The sequence below is a fragment of the Alternaria burnsii genome, assembly GCF_013036055.1.
Source record: "Alternaria burnsii strain CBS107.38 chromosome Unknown 726, whole genome shotgun sequence".
Taxonomy (NCBI): Eukaryota; Fungi; Ascomycota; class Dothideomycetes; order Pleosporales; family Pleosporaceae; genus Alternaria; species Alternaria burnsii.
The window spans coordinates 217,221-230,539 of record NW_024066126.1 but is presented as its reverse complement, the minus strand read 5'-3'; the positions used below and the strand labels follow the sequence as shown (position 1 = coordinate 230,539).

Sequence of the window (13,319 nt, the reverse complement as noted above, 5' to 3'; positions counted from 1 at the left end):
CGACATGGATTATAAGACTGTACGATACGAAGCTCGCAGAAAGCCCCTCAAAACGCCTTGTTGACACCATCCCACTCTGGTTCCGCGAGCGCTGCCGCGTACATTGCATGCGGCCACGAAACCTTTGGCGCCTTCTCTGGCTTCCGCTTCGCCTGCTCCACTACTGCATCGCCCAGTACCCTTTCGATTCCCGCGCGCTCGTACCGCACTTCCAACTGCTCTCTCAGCGGCTGGAGCATCTCCCAATCTGCGCTCTTCCTTCCAAAATCTGTTATGACGGCAATGCGTACAAGTCTCGAGAGCTCGCCGATTCTCTCAGCAATTCCTGGGCTTGTATGGCACGCGATTGCTGTCCAGACATCATGCGCATCCGCTCCGTCGACGCCATGCGTGGACAGAAACGCGACTGCTGCATCGGCACCCTCGACCTCGAAGCGCTGCGAACCGTCATACTTTTGCGTGGTGCCAATATCGTGAAAAAGACATGCCGTCAAGAGTAGATCGCGGCAATGGGCGTTCGTGAAATACTTTGACAATGTGTGTTTGGCCAAGGCATTAGCATAGAGATAGACTCTGATACTATGGTCGAGAATTGCTGGGTGTAGCAGACCAGCTGCATGTGCATATGCAGCTTTCGATATGTCAGTGTCAGGGTCCAGGAGATGCGAATACGTCCCGTCCTCTGGATTGCTGGCACCGGCAATGGTCAGGTCGGATGGTGGGCACATGCTGCGCTATACGATATGAATGGTGATATAAATCAGAGCAGAGTCCAAGCGATAGAAAAGTACTTTGTGTGTCTCTTATGACTCTAGGCGTGCTTGTCGTCTGTTTCCTAATCGGGCCACAAGGCGTGGGCGAGCGGGGCTAGCCACGATACCTCAAATCCAACGTCGAACGTCTCATCACGACTGCTAGCAGGCGCGCGATTTCGGAGCATCCCCAAATTCCATACTTCAGGAATTGGAGTCTTTAGGCATGGATCTGCTCGCAGCTACCCTACCAAGAGTTCTGCAATCTCTAGTGCCAATCGGCGATCATATTCTTCACACATGGCCTATACAAATACTAAAGCAAACCAAACGTAAGCTCTACGACTAGACGCCGGTAACGGCTATCAAGAAGAAACCCCCAGTCATCCGAGTTTGCTAACACGCCCTTGGCGTTCTTACTAAACACATCCTAGCGGATCCAGAGTGTGGGTTATCGCATGCAAGGCTCACTGATAAGACACGCTGACACGACGACGGATCTGGACGACTCGCATGGCCAAGAAGTTCAAGCCTTGCTACTACTCGTAGAATTAACTAATCGAGCTGCTTCTAGAAATACCAAGCACTGCATGACGACAGTGCCTTGACCGCAGCTCGACAATGATACGATAAGAGGCCGTGGAGATAGGCGTAGCAGGTTCGCCGACGGTGAGCTTGGCATGTGAGCTGGGTGACAATGGAAGAATATAAAGACTGGTTCCGGCTTGTTGTGAGTCGATTGCGATTCCAGCTACATGCGTATCCGGTTGGCAAGATGAAGTTTTCTATCCACCTTCTTCCTCTCTTCACGGCCCTTACCCTAGCATCGCCAGTTGATCTTAGTCGGTCAAATATCCACCGGCTCTTCGTACGCCAGGACATCCAAACACCTGTAAATGCTTCCCTTCCGAATGTCACCATCTTCGCAACCGGTGGGACAATCGCCTCGCAGGGTAGCAGCAATACTCAAACTACCGGCTACTCGATAGGTCTCGGAGTCCAACAACTTGTTGATGCCGTTCCAGAACTCCTGAACATCTCGAATATCGCCGGCTACCAGATCTCCAACGTCGGCTCTGGCAGCGTCAATGAAACCATCAGCTTGAGCTTGGCGCATATGATCAATGCTGAGTTGGCCAAGGAGGAAATCTCTGGTGTTGTAGTAACGCATGGCACCGATACGCTCGAGGAGACTGCTTTCTTCTTGGAGAGTACGGTAAACTCCACTAAGCCTGTCATTGTCGTGGGTGCTATGAGGCCAGCGACTGCATTGAGTGCAGATGGACCGCTCAACTTGTTCCAAGCAGTCACCCTGGCTGGATCGCCTGCCGGTCGAAATCGAGGAACGATGGTGAGTGGATGGATCGAGATGCCGCTGTGAAGAAGTTATTCTAACATGTTCAGATCGTCCTCAACGACCGCATTGGTTCTGCTTTCTACACCACAAAGAACAATGCCAACACACTGGACACATTCTTCTCGACTGAAGCAGGGCAACTCGGCGTCTTTATCAACCAGGTCCCATACTTCTTCTTCGCACCCTCGGAGCCTGTCGGCCGCGTAGTCTTCGATGTGACCAATGTTACGGATTTGGCGTCCGTACCGATCCTATACGCCCACCAGGACATGGACCCCTCGCTGTTCAACGCGTCTTATGCTTCCGGTGCTCAGGGCATCGTCTACGCCGGAGTCGGTGCAGGCGGCGTATCTGACAAGGCCGCTCTGGCTGCTGAGGAACTTTACAATGCCACTGGCATTCCGATGGTTGCCAGTCACCGGAGTTCAGACGGAATGGTACCAAACGGTGGCGACTTTACTATTGCAAGCGGGTTTTACAATCCGCAGAAGGCAAGGATCCTGTTGCAACTGGGACTCACCATGGGCTGGAGCGAGGAGGAGATCAGAGAGGCTTTCGCGTTGAGCTATCCTACGCCTTAAGCGGTGGAGGGGCTAATACATATGTTAGCAGACTTGACGAATTAATGAGACAGCCACAATGGCTTGAATACATAATTTGCTATTCCATTCACTAAGTTGCGTGACGATGCCACCAAGACGGGTAGCTCGGATGAGTAAGAGTATTGCTGTTGTTCGAACATGTCTTGCACTCGAATGACAAGTATTCATCCGGTTTCCATATCCTCTCTTCGAATGATGTCGTATTGCTGACAAAGATGGACAACAAGTGAGATTCAACGCGCAGAGAGAGTTCACAGTCCAATGATGTGGTGAGGCGGCAAGATACGAGACTGTCATCCTGGACAAAGTTTACAATAGGTTGCGTGGCTGCCATGGCATTTCCTGTGGCTGCTATCTAGACGTTGCTCTTACCAATGGGTTGCATTCGTCGTGGTTTACAAAGGAAGAATGCGCGACACTGCTCGGTCGGACTTCGCTGGGTTCATTGTGCGATGGAAACACCGCATACGGATGATTGCGCGATGCGGCGTTGGAGTCGTAGGTGCACAGCCTCCCAACTTCAGGGCCAGATCTCGCTCCAGGGCCCTGCACGCCGACGTCATGACTTGGCGCTACCACAGGAAGCCAACCTCGTCTCCATAACTACGTCGATGGACCCGGCAATCATGATGTTAAGTTTCCATTCGAATCCGCAGTCATGTCGAATGATATTGCCGCAAACCGCTCGGGGCTCAAGGACTTTCTCGCATCTATAGCGACCATCTCGGGAGATCTCTCAAACATTACTGCGCCGCCTTTTGTACTAGCTGAGAATTCGACGGTTGAGATACCACAGTACTGGGCGGACCATCCGTATCTCTGGGCAGCGCCGGCGTTGGAAGAAGATCCCGAGAAGCGCGCGCTGCTTGTGCTGAAGAACTTCCTAGGCTCACTACGGGGGCAGCAATATGCGGGGCGAAAGGAGGAGGACGGCGTCAAGAAGCCCTTGAACGCCTTTCTCGGGGAGCTGTTTCTCGGCAGCTGGAACACTGAGGAGCTGGGAGAGACAAGGTTGGTCTCTGAGCAGGTCGGCCATCATCCGCCAGTAACGGCGTGCTATCTGTGGAACGACCAAGTCGGCATCCGAGCTGAAGGGTTTACAGAACAGGAGATCACCTTTTCAGGAAATGTCAGCATCAAGCAAAAGGGCTATGCCATTGTGCATGTCGACAAGTACGACGAGGACTACCTCCTGCCCCTGCCGAATATCAAAGTAAAGGGTCTGTTAGGTGGGGTACCACATCCGGAGTTGTGCGGCGAGTATTCTCTCATCTCGTCCAACGGATATATCTCGCACATCAAATTCGAAGGCAAGTCCCTCTTTGGCTCCGGGCATAAGAACGGTTTCGAAGCGAGATTCTTCCATGCAGATAGGCCCGATGAGACGATCTACACAATTGAAGGAGCTTGGAACAGCACGTTTACTATCAAGGACGCGCGGAATGACTCTGAGGTGGAGACGTTTGACGTTAGGACTATCAAACACAAACCCATGACTGTGCCCGACCTTTCAGAACAGGACTCGTGGGAGAGCAGGAAAGCATGGGGCGACGTCATATCCTCCCTGCACAAAGGTGACATGAAAGGCGCCACCACAGCGAAGAATGCAGTCGAGAACGGCCAAAGACAGATGCGAAAGGACGAAGAGGCAAAGGGCGAGGAGTTCAAACATGTTTTCTTCAATAGAGTATCCAACGACCCAATCTTCGACAAACTAGTCAAGCATGACCCTCAAGCTTACACCATCGACCCCTCGGGCGGCATATGGAAAGCCGACAAGCAAGCCGCGGAGCAGCGACAGCGCCCGTTCCATGGTGACCTGACACCGTCTAATCAGAGAGTAGCGCACAAGCAGGGGCAGCCGCAAGAGGGTAGACGATCAATAAATGGCCAGGACCAAGACAGCGGTGGGGCTGCTGGTGCGGTAGGCTCGGCGAAGTCGTCCAACGGCTATGCACCGGATGCGCCGGTTCAGAACGGAGCACCAAAACCAGTCGGCGACGCAACGCCCCGTGACGAAAAACGTCCAGATTCGGCAGTGGGGAGGAAAGGGGATTTCCGCCGTCAGTCGAGTAATGCGATAGACGTTACTGATGAGATGGTGGAGAACTTTTTGAGGGCCAAGACGAGTAACCTGCGAGTGTAAGTATGATTAGGGTGGAGATTTCTTACTCACTGGCGTCACTTGGGCCATACATTTTCTCAGTACCCAAGCTGTTTAGTCCAACGTTCATACGTAGTGGACACCGCACTACTGTGGAACAGTTTCAACCTGCTGGATGTTGATACATGTGGATTCAAAGCGTCAGTGTTTTCAAAGCGAACACAAACACAAGCTTAGTCGAATATCTCTTTTTTTTTTGTTTTGTCTGGCTCGCGCCGACATGAGAGTAATATCATGGAATCTAAATTAACTTGTAACCCTTTCGTCTACATCATTGACTTCTTAACACCTTTTCCCTTTTCGGCGTCCTATCGCCTCTCGTTCTTCTGGTTGATGTGCGTTTCCATTGTGATTTCGCCAATTCGGCACTCTTCATCGGACACTTTGCCTCCCCCCTTTATTTTCCAGGTGTTGAACACCTTGTCGCTCTTCTCGTTCTCCGCAGAAATATCGTCTCGCAGTCTCACAGGCGCGAGATTGCCCATTCCATAGTCCTCGTCGATCTCCGACTTGGACGATCCTTTTTCTGTCTTCAGCAGAGACATTGTCATGCTAAAAAGGCTGGGCTTCTTTCGCGACTCCTTGGTTGGGTCGTTGTTCCATTGTGGTGTTCGCATACCAGATGGGCCCGAGGGACCGAATGATGAGTTGGTGAAACCAAACTTCTCGGAGATCTGTCGCCAGAGGGGGCGGAGGGTGGCGAGGGAACCGGCTGTGATTGCGAGTCCTTGCTCGATGTCTGACCAGATTGCGATGTCGACGGTGGCCCAGAGGAAGTCGGGGTTCTTAAAGTCCATCACGTAGCCCATGCGAACACAGACTGCTACACTGGCAATGCAAGCCATGCCGAGAATGGGAATCAGCAGAACCCTCGTCTTGACTGACATGTTCAAGCCCCAGATGAGGAAGAAGGGCAGAATGGCAAACGTAAAGTCGCTGATGACAGAAATCGCACTGTACAGGAACGTAAGACCGATGATGACGTTTACGTCGATGCAGGTACCGTCTTCGATACTCTTGTTCCAGAAGAAGCTGACCGGGTGGCACTGGAAGAGGGTGACGAAGAAGAAGATGAGTCCACAAAGAACCGTGAGGCCCATGGCACAGTATATGATATACTTGTGTAGTTTCTTGACGGTGACGCGGAGGAGGAAGAGGCCGATAGACACTTTGGATGTGATCATCGCCCAGCAATATGCGATGTAGCAGAGCCACCAGTACTGTCGGTACTGTTAGTCTTCTGGTCACGGGGAGTCACAGGTCGAGGCCTACCCGCATTGCTTTGTACTGTTGCTCGAACGAGAGTGTATCCATATGCCGTCCGGTGCCATAGTGAACACCGCCCTAACACAATTAGTCAAGAGCTAGCAGGTAGTGGCTATGGATCTTACAATGGCGCAAGTAGCGAACATGACATGGCTACATAATGCTACCACCATCCACCAGTCGTCCGGTCCAAAGGCTTTCACGATGCGTGCCCGTACGTAGACCCGCAGGACAGTGGCTATGAATGCAAGCGAAACGAACGTCGAACACACCTGCACACGTTAGTCGATAGCCTCCATCTCATCTACTTCCTGTACATACCGCCGTCAGCTCAGGTCCTCGGTTGTCGAGTTCGTGCCTTGTAGCCATGATGATGGCGTAAAGTCGGGCAAATCTGGTTCCCCCCCAGATTCCTGAGGAATCGCGCGGATTTTGGCTCCATATACCTCGTTCCCGATGCCTTGGGTATCAGCCAAAATGAGTCAGCCCGCATTCTAGCGAGTCTCGATTCGAGTGGTACCCAGGGGAAGGCGGCTCGTGGGCCCTGCCCACCGCTACTGAATGGGAAACACCGCCGGCATGTCAGGGCAGGGCATGGGTGCACACCATGCTGATCCAACGCTCAGTTACGATGGGGTCCAGGGGTGTTGTGGCGATTATTCCCGCGGTTTCGCAGCTTCCACTCTGGGCGTACATTTCGAGTCCCTTGCCCGTTTACGTGAATACAAGATGATCATAATTTGTTGATGGATGCTTGCGGCTCGTGAACCTCCCGCAATCTAGGCTACCCGCACACAATAAACGTCGACGGACTCCGTTCCGATCAATCAAGTGCCCGCTCTGGCTGCAGACGTCAGAATTTTCGGTCCCACGGTTTCCGTGTTTACTGTGGCTTCAGGGACCCGCTGTTGTTCCACAGGGTGACCTCGACTTTGATTGCTAACATCAGGAAAAGCCGGCTAAATGCCAAGTTTCACTCGCGTGGCACAGAGACGGGAAGGATCCGCGTGGCTTCAGGGACTGTAGTTGACGCATGTCTGCTTGCGCAGTCGCATAGAGGTCGTGACTTTGTTGGGGCGAAATTTCCGCAGGGCGTGTAAGCGAGCTCATCTAGCACGATCTGGGTAAAACACGTGGGAGCTACATGGGTAGCGAAGACGTCGGCGACCTTAGCGGCAGATCGTCAAACTCAAACATCGACGTGCCGAGGCATGAACACTGGTGATTGGGAGATGGCCCGCGACTCAGGGACACTCCACCCAAGGCACTTGAGAACGGCTTGTTCAGTAGCGGGACTGTCACTCGGGTCGTTCTTCGCCGCTCGACGCTGACGGAGGGCTATCCGAAACTGTACGTAAGGCTGTTGACACCCATTATCTGATCGAAAGGGGAACGGTCAAGCAAAGATATCAGGGTTGACCCGCGAGTCGTACTAGGTTTGCAATCCGATTCGGTTCGATCAGTCCGATAAGGAAACTGAGCTGCGTTCAACCGCTCGAAAAGACATCAGCATGGACAGCGACTCCTGACGACCCTGGTATATTCACACCGCAGGAACCTCTCCTGTCGTTTAACCCAAGTCAGGAGATCGGCCTCAACAAGCACCTGAAAGAGTTCGCTGGCGACGCGGACACGGGAAGACGCTCAACTGGCCAGCAACTGCGTGTTTCTTCGACGACGATCGTATCCTGATAAACATGTCGGCTCCCGTCCGTCTACGCATTCCCACTACGTCGACAGTAGCAACTCACGTCGACACTAACATCAGCTACAGCGAGTGCGACTCTTAGCTGCTGCCCAATGATACCGGCCTCGTCCCTCCGACCCAAAGCCACCAGACTCTCATGGTAGCCGCGCAGGGCCCATACGTTGTTCGGATGTTGCCTCGCCCGCGGTAGCGTATCATCGAACCCCAGATCTGCTTTGTAGGCTGCTGCCGCATCTTCTATTCGGCCCTGCTCCATCAGCAGGGCAGCATATGCATGGCGTGTCGGTTGCATCCATGGCCAAGGCTCGGCGTATACGAGGTTATCATCACGTTCAATTGCCGTCTCAAGGTGTTTGAAAGCCTCCTCGTAGTTGCCTTTCCGGTACTCAAGCTCGCCGTCCAACATTGCAACTCCAACTTGCAGCACGACGTTAGACCTATCTTGGTTAGTAAGCTCTTTACACATGGGGTTCCCGCCGCTCCGGAAACTTTGACTGTACTGTACCTGTTAGGAAAATCTCCGCATATCCGCGATGGTGGGATACGTTCCACTGCTTGAGCCAAGGCATCGCGTTCCTTTTGCGCCTTTTCGACGTCGCCAGTAGCGGCATATGCAACGCCTTTGCCATAATGTATCATTGCTGCTGTCACACAAAAGAGGTCCGTGTCAGACGGCATCTCGAGTGCGATAAGATCCTGCCATCGTCCGAAACGAACTAGGACATGGACCCGTACTGACGCGAAGTTCTCCAACCAGTCTGCCATGGGCGGACTTTCAATACGCAGCAGCGACTCAGGCAGCGATGCCTCCATCCGGTTGACTGCCTCCAGTGCGACCTTGAACTGCCCTGCAAACATGGCTGCATACACGAGCGAGTGATAGTTGTGCATCATGTAGAATGAGTAGAAGTTTCTCACCCCATGCTCGGCAACGTACTTCTCGTCAGCACGGCAGGCATCCGCATTAGCGTCAATGGCACGTCGATAGTCACCAACAAGGATGTCCAGATGGGACGGCATATGTCTGTGGTTGTATGGCGTTAGTACGTACTTCGCTTACAACTCAACGTATACCTACAGTAAGTGTCCTCCGTCCGGGGTAAGTTTTCTTAGATGATCGGCATAGACAAGGGCTACTTCCGGCGTCGCTGACATCTCCATGAGATGAATGTACAGATGGAGAACTCCTGGATGTTTGTGTGAGCTCTCTTGCTGCAAAGCTTTTTCGAGCACAGCCTTGGCCTCTAATGAGCGAGCACCAGGTGTTGGCTCGCCCGTCTTGAGATCCCAGAGATTCCACGCCGAGAGGCATACGAGTGAGTCTGCATAAAGCGAAGCGATGTCGAGGTCACTAGAGAAATTCCCGTAAACGCTCCTCATGGCCTCGGCATATTCCTCGTTGCACGCCTGAAAAGCAGCCTCGTCTAGACCTTTCGGCACACGCACTTGCACGGCATCGATTAGTGCTCTTTCGACATCCGTAGATTGGGTTGCGTGTTGTTTGGCCTTTTCGTTCGCTTCATTTATTTTTCTTAGTGTGGCCTTGAGCTCTTTCTCATCAAACAAGTCCCAAGGTTTATTGTAATTCGGCCCGAGGGCGAACGCGAGCTGTGCAATCAGCTGGGGAACCAAAAAAATCCCGACTATGTCAGTCACCTACACCCCAATAAGCCATCGCGCAATTTGGGTCTTCGTCGATGGCCCGTTCGAAGCATCGGGCGGACTCTTCATGGTGAAACGCATAACACCAAACCAAGCCGCGATCAAACCACTCCTGTGCTTTCGAGCTAGAGGTGCTGATCTTTCGACGGTAGGAGCCCAGATCGTATCGGTAGGTAGTTGAGTCGGGCATTGTTACCGCCAGATAGGTGTATGAAGTAAGCGGATGTCCGCAGGGTTGGCGGCTTGTGGTGGGGCATCCACATGTGGGGGTCCTTGCCTAACCCCTTTCAGTCTGTCAAGATCTCCGAGAGCTCGTCGCGCCCAACTCAACTCCATCGCACCAGGCCAGCATCATCCCATCATCCTTCAGCCTGTCGTGGTCAAGCGATCACTGGCTAAACCGCTTGCTCTTAATTTCGAAATGACCCATCGCAAAACATGTATTGCCATCTGTAGCCTCTGCAAAGTTTCCTGTGGCTCCAGGGCAGAACCGTTCCAAACAATCGCGCATGAGAGAGGAATCTCTTAGTACCTTGGTGTAGAAGTCCGGGATGATAACTCACTTCACTGTCCAAGCACCTAGATTAAGTACCTAGGTGCCGTTCACGCGATTCAATGCAGTTCTGCGACGTAGTGGATATGTCTTCAAATACTTGTCATTTCGCAACACACCAGGAACACCGCAACAACTTTCAATGTTGTTTCTATCGTAGTATCCAGAGTTGAGATTGGTAGAGAGATGAAGAGGTCTGAGGTAGTGGATGCCCAGCGGAAAGGTAGGTGTCTCGCCATGGATATCGTTCTTCTGAATCTCTGTATTTATCACGATCGCAGTTCCGACGACTGATTTCAGACTTCTCCCCTTCATTACCTTTGTAATATTGAGTTAGCTCTAGTCGCTAGAATTTCATAACCAGTAAACACACACTATTGCCTACTCGAACCCAAGGGGTATGGCTTGTATAACTATACCATTAGCTTTTCGAGACATGACCTTCAGTTTGTCGTTCCTACAGCACAGGTAAAGGGTTTTATGAGGTCACGGCGCAACGAGTAAACACATCTCACACGGGCCGTTTGTTGGCTTGGCGTACAAGAAGGCTTCAGGGCTTTACGCCGCGGCAGCGACGGTTTTCCAGCAGGAATATTCTCGAAACATTGTAACAGCCATATGCGAGCCTTGAGCCCTCCCTCCCTTGTAGTTGGTGGATGTGTGAGGTTTGTGTGAGATCCTAGGTGAAGCGATAGCATCTCGTTACGTCACCCCACTTCGCTCCGATCGTGAGGACTCACCTAGCAATTGCATCGCTTGAATCACGCCACGAGTCACTCGACGTACCAATCTCCACCACACCCTGCAGAAATCAATGCTTAAACTCAGGTGTACAAATCCCCTAAAAAGATCTACAAGCATCGTCGGTAGTGCAGGCTACATACGCCAACGCGCATCGCTTTCAAGTGTAAATTACCCGCAGACGACCCAGCGCCGACCAAAAAGTATGCTGCATTCAGCTACTGAGTCAGCGAAGAAGATCTTCGCGCCTACGAGCAACTCTGAAGACCCTGGCCATGCAACCCAATACAACAAAGGCGCCCTAGACCGTGATGATCTCCTTCCCTCTCCAACCGACCAATTCCACAAGTGGTTCCAGGAGGCCCAGGCCAACAACGTTTACCAGCCGGAAACCGTCACCTTGTCCACCGCTGAACTACCCAGCGGCAGAGTCTCAGCACGAACACTGTATATGAAAGAGCTGGACGATCGCGGCTTCGTCATTTACTCAAACTGGGATACGAGTCGCAAAGCGAGCGACGTGCGAAGTAATCCGCATGCGGCATTGACTTTCCACTGGCGCGAACTTGAGCGCCAGGTTCGAGTTGAAGGAACTGTGGAGCGCCTTACGTCTGAGGAATCGCAGGTTTACTACGATACGAGGATCCGCGGCTCAAGAATCGGGGCATGGGCCAGTCAGCAAAGCAGTGTGATTGAGTCAAGAGAGGAGCTAGAGAAGAGAGTGGAAGACGTGGAGAAGAGTTTTAGTGGCAAGGACAAGATCCCAGTGCCGGAGTTTTGGGGCGGACTGAGAATTGTGCCACAGATGATGGAGTTTTGGCAGGGACGGCCAAGCCGGCTGCATGACCGGTTTGTCTACAGGAAGGTTGGTGGGGAGGAAGATGCGAAGGGGATCAAGGAGACGGAGTGGAAGATTGAAAGGTTGAGCCCTTAAAAAGAGAAATGGCGTTGGAAAGGTGTGGTTGATTTGGCCAAGGACCAAGAATTACACCAGAGAGTTTGGAGACGACGATTGAAGACGTGGAATTTACGAGCCCATCACAATCTCCACTCTATCATACATGCTTTTCTTGGGCTTTCACTAAAGTTTCTTCGCCCCGTCTAACCTTTGGCTTCTCCTCGCCGACGTACGTGTCTTCATCCTTGCCTTCGATCAATATCTCCCGTTTGACTACTGCCCTTGCGCACATCGTGAACACGAATACATAGGTAGCAACAAGACACATCGTCAGAACACTGCCCACCCAGCCCACTACCGTACTTTCAAACGCATCCCCAATCTTGATGGTTGCAAGTGTGAAGCCAACATTCGGAAACACAAACGCCCACCAGTTAAGACGAAACGTCATCTCTTTAGCCACAGCAAGTATGCTCAACAACGCGATGCAAAAAAACCAGAGTGCCAAACTCCAGATGAACACTGCCACCATCGTCGCAAGCAACTCTAGTATGCGAGCCGTAGCTTGCCCACCTACGCCGAAAAAGTTAGTAGTCACTGGCCACGCCCTGGCCATGCCAATAATCGCCAGCGAAGTAAATGCGGGCGGTCCAACAGCGATGAACATTGCCGGCCTGCTCTTCTGACTAGGAAAGCCCCATTCTATCATTCGATGAACGTACATGACATACATGAGTAGGCTGACAGTCATACCCAAGCCCTGTGCTGTAAGTCCGGCGACGATCATGGCAACTGCGTGCGCCTCTGCTTGGTGTCCTGCACCGATAGCAGCCAGCGTTCCAGATAACATGAAGGGAAATATGGGCAGATCCCAGGCAGGTGTCGTGTCCTGGATCTTAAGAGCTGGTGATGAGAAGAGGGAATAATAGCTGCAGATGGCTACGACAAAGGTAGCCGCAAAGTAAAGCCAGAACAAGATACGATAGGCGACAAGAAGCCATGCTCCACATATTGGCAAGCCATACAGGTGCATACCGCCGATTATGCTGGCGAGAGAAAGGAAGGATGTTGCAAAGAAGAGGCTTTCAGAAGGGTGGATCAAGCTTTCCTTGAGTAATCGTGGGTATCGTACAAAACGGAAGCTTATGGCGCATGCGACTGCTATGAAAAGGATGGTTTCGAAGACATAAACCACCCTTCCGATGGCAAGGAGACCGGAAAATGTGTTGGCCTGGTTGTCGGGATGGAGCAGCAGCGCTAAGCCTCCAGTTGACATCGGGAGCGTGAACCATGCCTGCGCGTCGAAACAATTAGTCCATGAACATGTCAAGACACGACTAGGTTTCTTTGGTATGTACCCATGTGAAGTGCTCAAGTCTCTCTAGAAAAGTTGTCGGTCTCTGCTCCTCTGCTAACGTGATCGAGGACTCATTCCCCTGTTCTGGATCGAAGGATGCTCGAGATAGTCTTTGCGACATCTAAGCGTGCGGTGCTTGTTCTGCAATTTTCTTCAACTAAAGAAAATGGTTTCCAGTGGGCACAACAACAGGTGATGCTGTTATTGGTGCTGAAAGTTTCAGAGCGGTCATCAGGCGAAGGCGCCTCCGGTTGACGCA

General features: G+C 52.2%; 7 protein-coding genes across 7 annotated transcripts; 3 read left to right on the top strand and 4 right to left on the bottom strand.

Moving 5' to 3' along the window:
- Nucleotides 1-47: 47 nt before the first annotated feature.
- On the bottom strand, nucleotides 48-728 carry GT037_010235 (uncharacterized protein; the record flags this gene model as incomplete). Its single annotated transcript, XM_038935282.1, has 1 exon — nucleotides 48-728. One exon carries the CDS (start codon nucleotides 726-728, stop codon nucleotides 48-50), a length of 681 nt encoding a protein of 226 aa, XP_038782078.1.
- A 799-nt stretch (nucleotides 729-1,527) lies between these two features.
- GT037_010234 (l-asparaginase protein) lies at nucleotides 1,528-2,690 on the top strand (the record flags this gene model as incomplete). Its single annotated transcript, XM_038935281.1, has 2 exons — nucleotides 1,528-2,103; nucleotides 2,157-2,690. 2 exons carry the CDS (start codon nucleotides 1,528-1,530, stop codon nucleotides 2,688-2,690), a joined length of 1,110 nt encoding a protein of 369 aa, XP_038782077.1.
- Nucleotides 2,691-3,369: 679 nt separating this feature from the next.
- GT037_010233 (oxysterol-binding protein) lies at nucleotides 3,370-4,857 on the top strand (the record flags this gene model as incomplete). Its single annotated transcript, XM_038935280.1, has 1 exon — nucleotides 3,370-4,857. One exon carries the CDS (start codon nucleotides 3,370-3,372, stop codon nucleotides 4,855-4,857), a length of 1,488 nt encoding a protein of 495 aa, XP_038782076.1.
- A 326-nt stretch (nucleotides 4,858-5,183) lies between these two features.
- On the bottom strand, nucleotides 5,184-6,510 carry GT037_010232 (uncharacterized protein; the record flags this gene model as incomplete). Its single annotated transcript, XM_038935279.1, has 4 exons — nucleotides 5,184-6,095; nucleotides 6,148-6,219; nucleotides 6,267-6,413; nucleotides 6,463-6,510. The coding sequence occupies 4 exons, from the start codon at nucleotides 6,508-6,510 to the stop codon at nucleotides 5,184-5,186; spliced, it is 1,179 nt and encodes a 392-aa protein (XP_038782075.1).
- Nucleotides 6,511-7,856: 1,346 nt separating this feature from the next.
- On the bottom strand, nucleotides 7,857-9,701 carry GT037_010231 (uncharacterized protein; the record flags this gene model as incomplete). Its single annotated transcript, XM_038935278.1, has 4 exons — nucleotides 7,857-8,286; nucleotides 8,355-8,873; nucleotides 8,928-9,457; nucleotides 9,510-9,701. The coding sequence occupies 4 exons, from the start codon at nucleotides 9,699-9,701 to the stop codon at nucleotides 7,857-7,859; spliced, it is 1,671 nt and encodes a 556-aa protein (XP_038782074.1).
- A 1,309-nt stretch (nucleotides 9,702-11,010) lies between these two features.
- GT037_010230 (pyridoxamine 5-phosphate oxidase) lies at nucleotides 11,011-11,739 on the top strand (the record flags this gene model as incomplete). Its single annotated transcript, XM_038935277.1, has 1 exon — nucleotides 11,011-11,739. The coding sequence occupies one exon, from the start codon at nucleotides 11,011-11,013 to the stop codon at nucleotides 11,737-11,739; it is 729 nt and encodes a 242-aa protein (XP_038782073.1).
- Nucleotides 11,740-11,860: 121 nt separating this feature from the next.
- Nucleotides 11,861-13,181, bottom strand: GT037_010229 (transmembrane transport; the record flags this gene model as incomplete). The annotated part of the gene is made up of 2 exons (XM_038935276.1): nucleotides 11,861-12,997; nucleotides 13,062-13,181. 2 exons carry the CDS (start codon nucleotides 13,179-13,181, stop codon nucleotides 11,861-11,863), a joined length of 1,257 nt encoding a protein of 418 aa, XP_038782072.1.
- Between the last annotated feature and the right edge of the window lie 138 nt (nucleotides 13,182-13,319).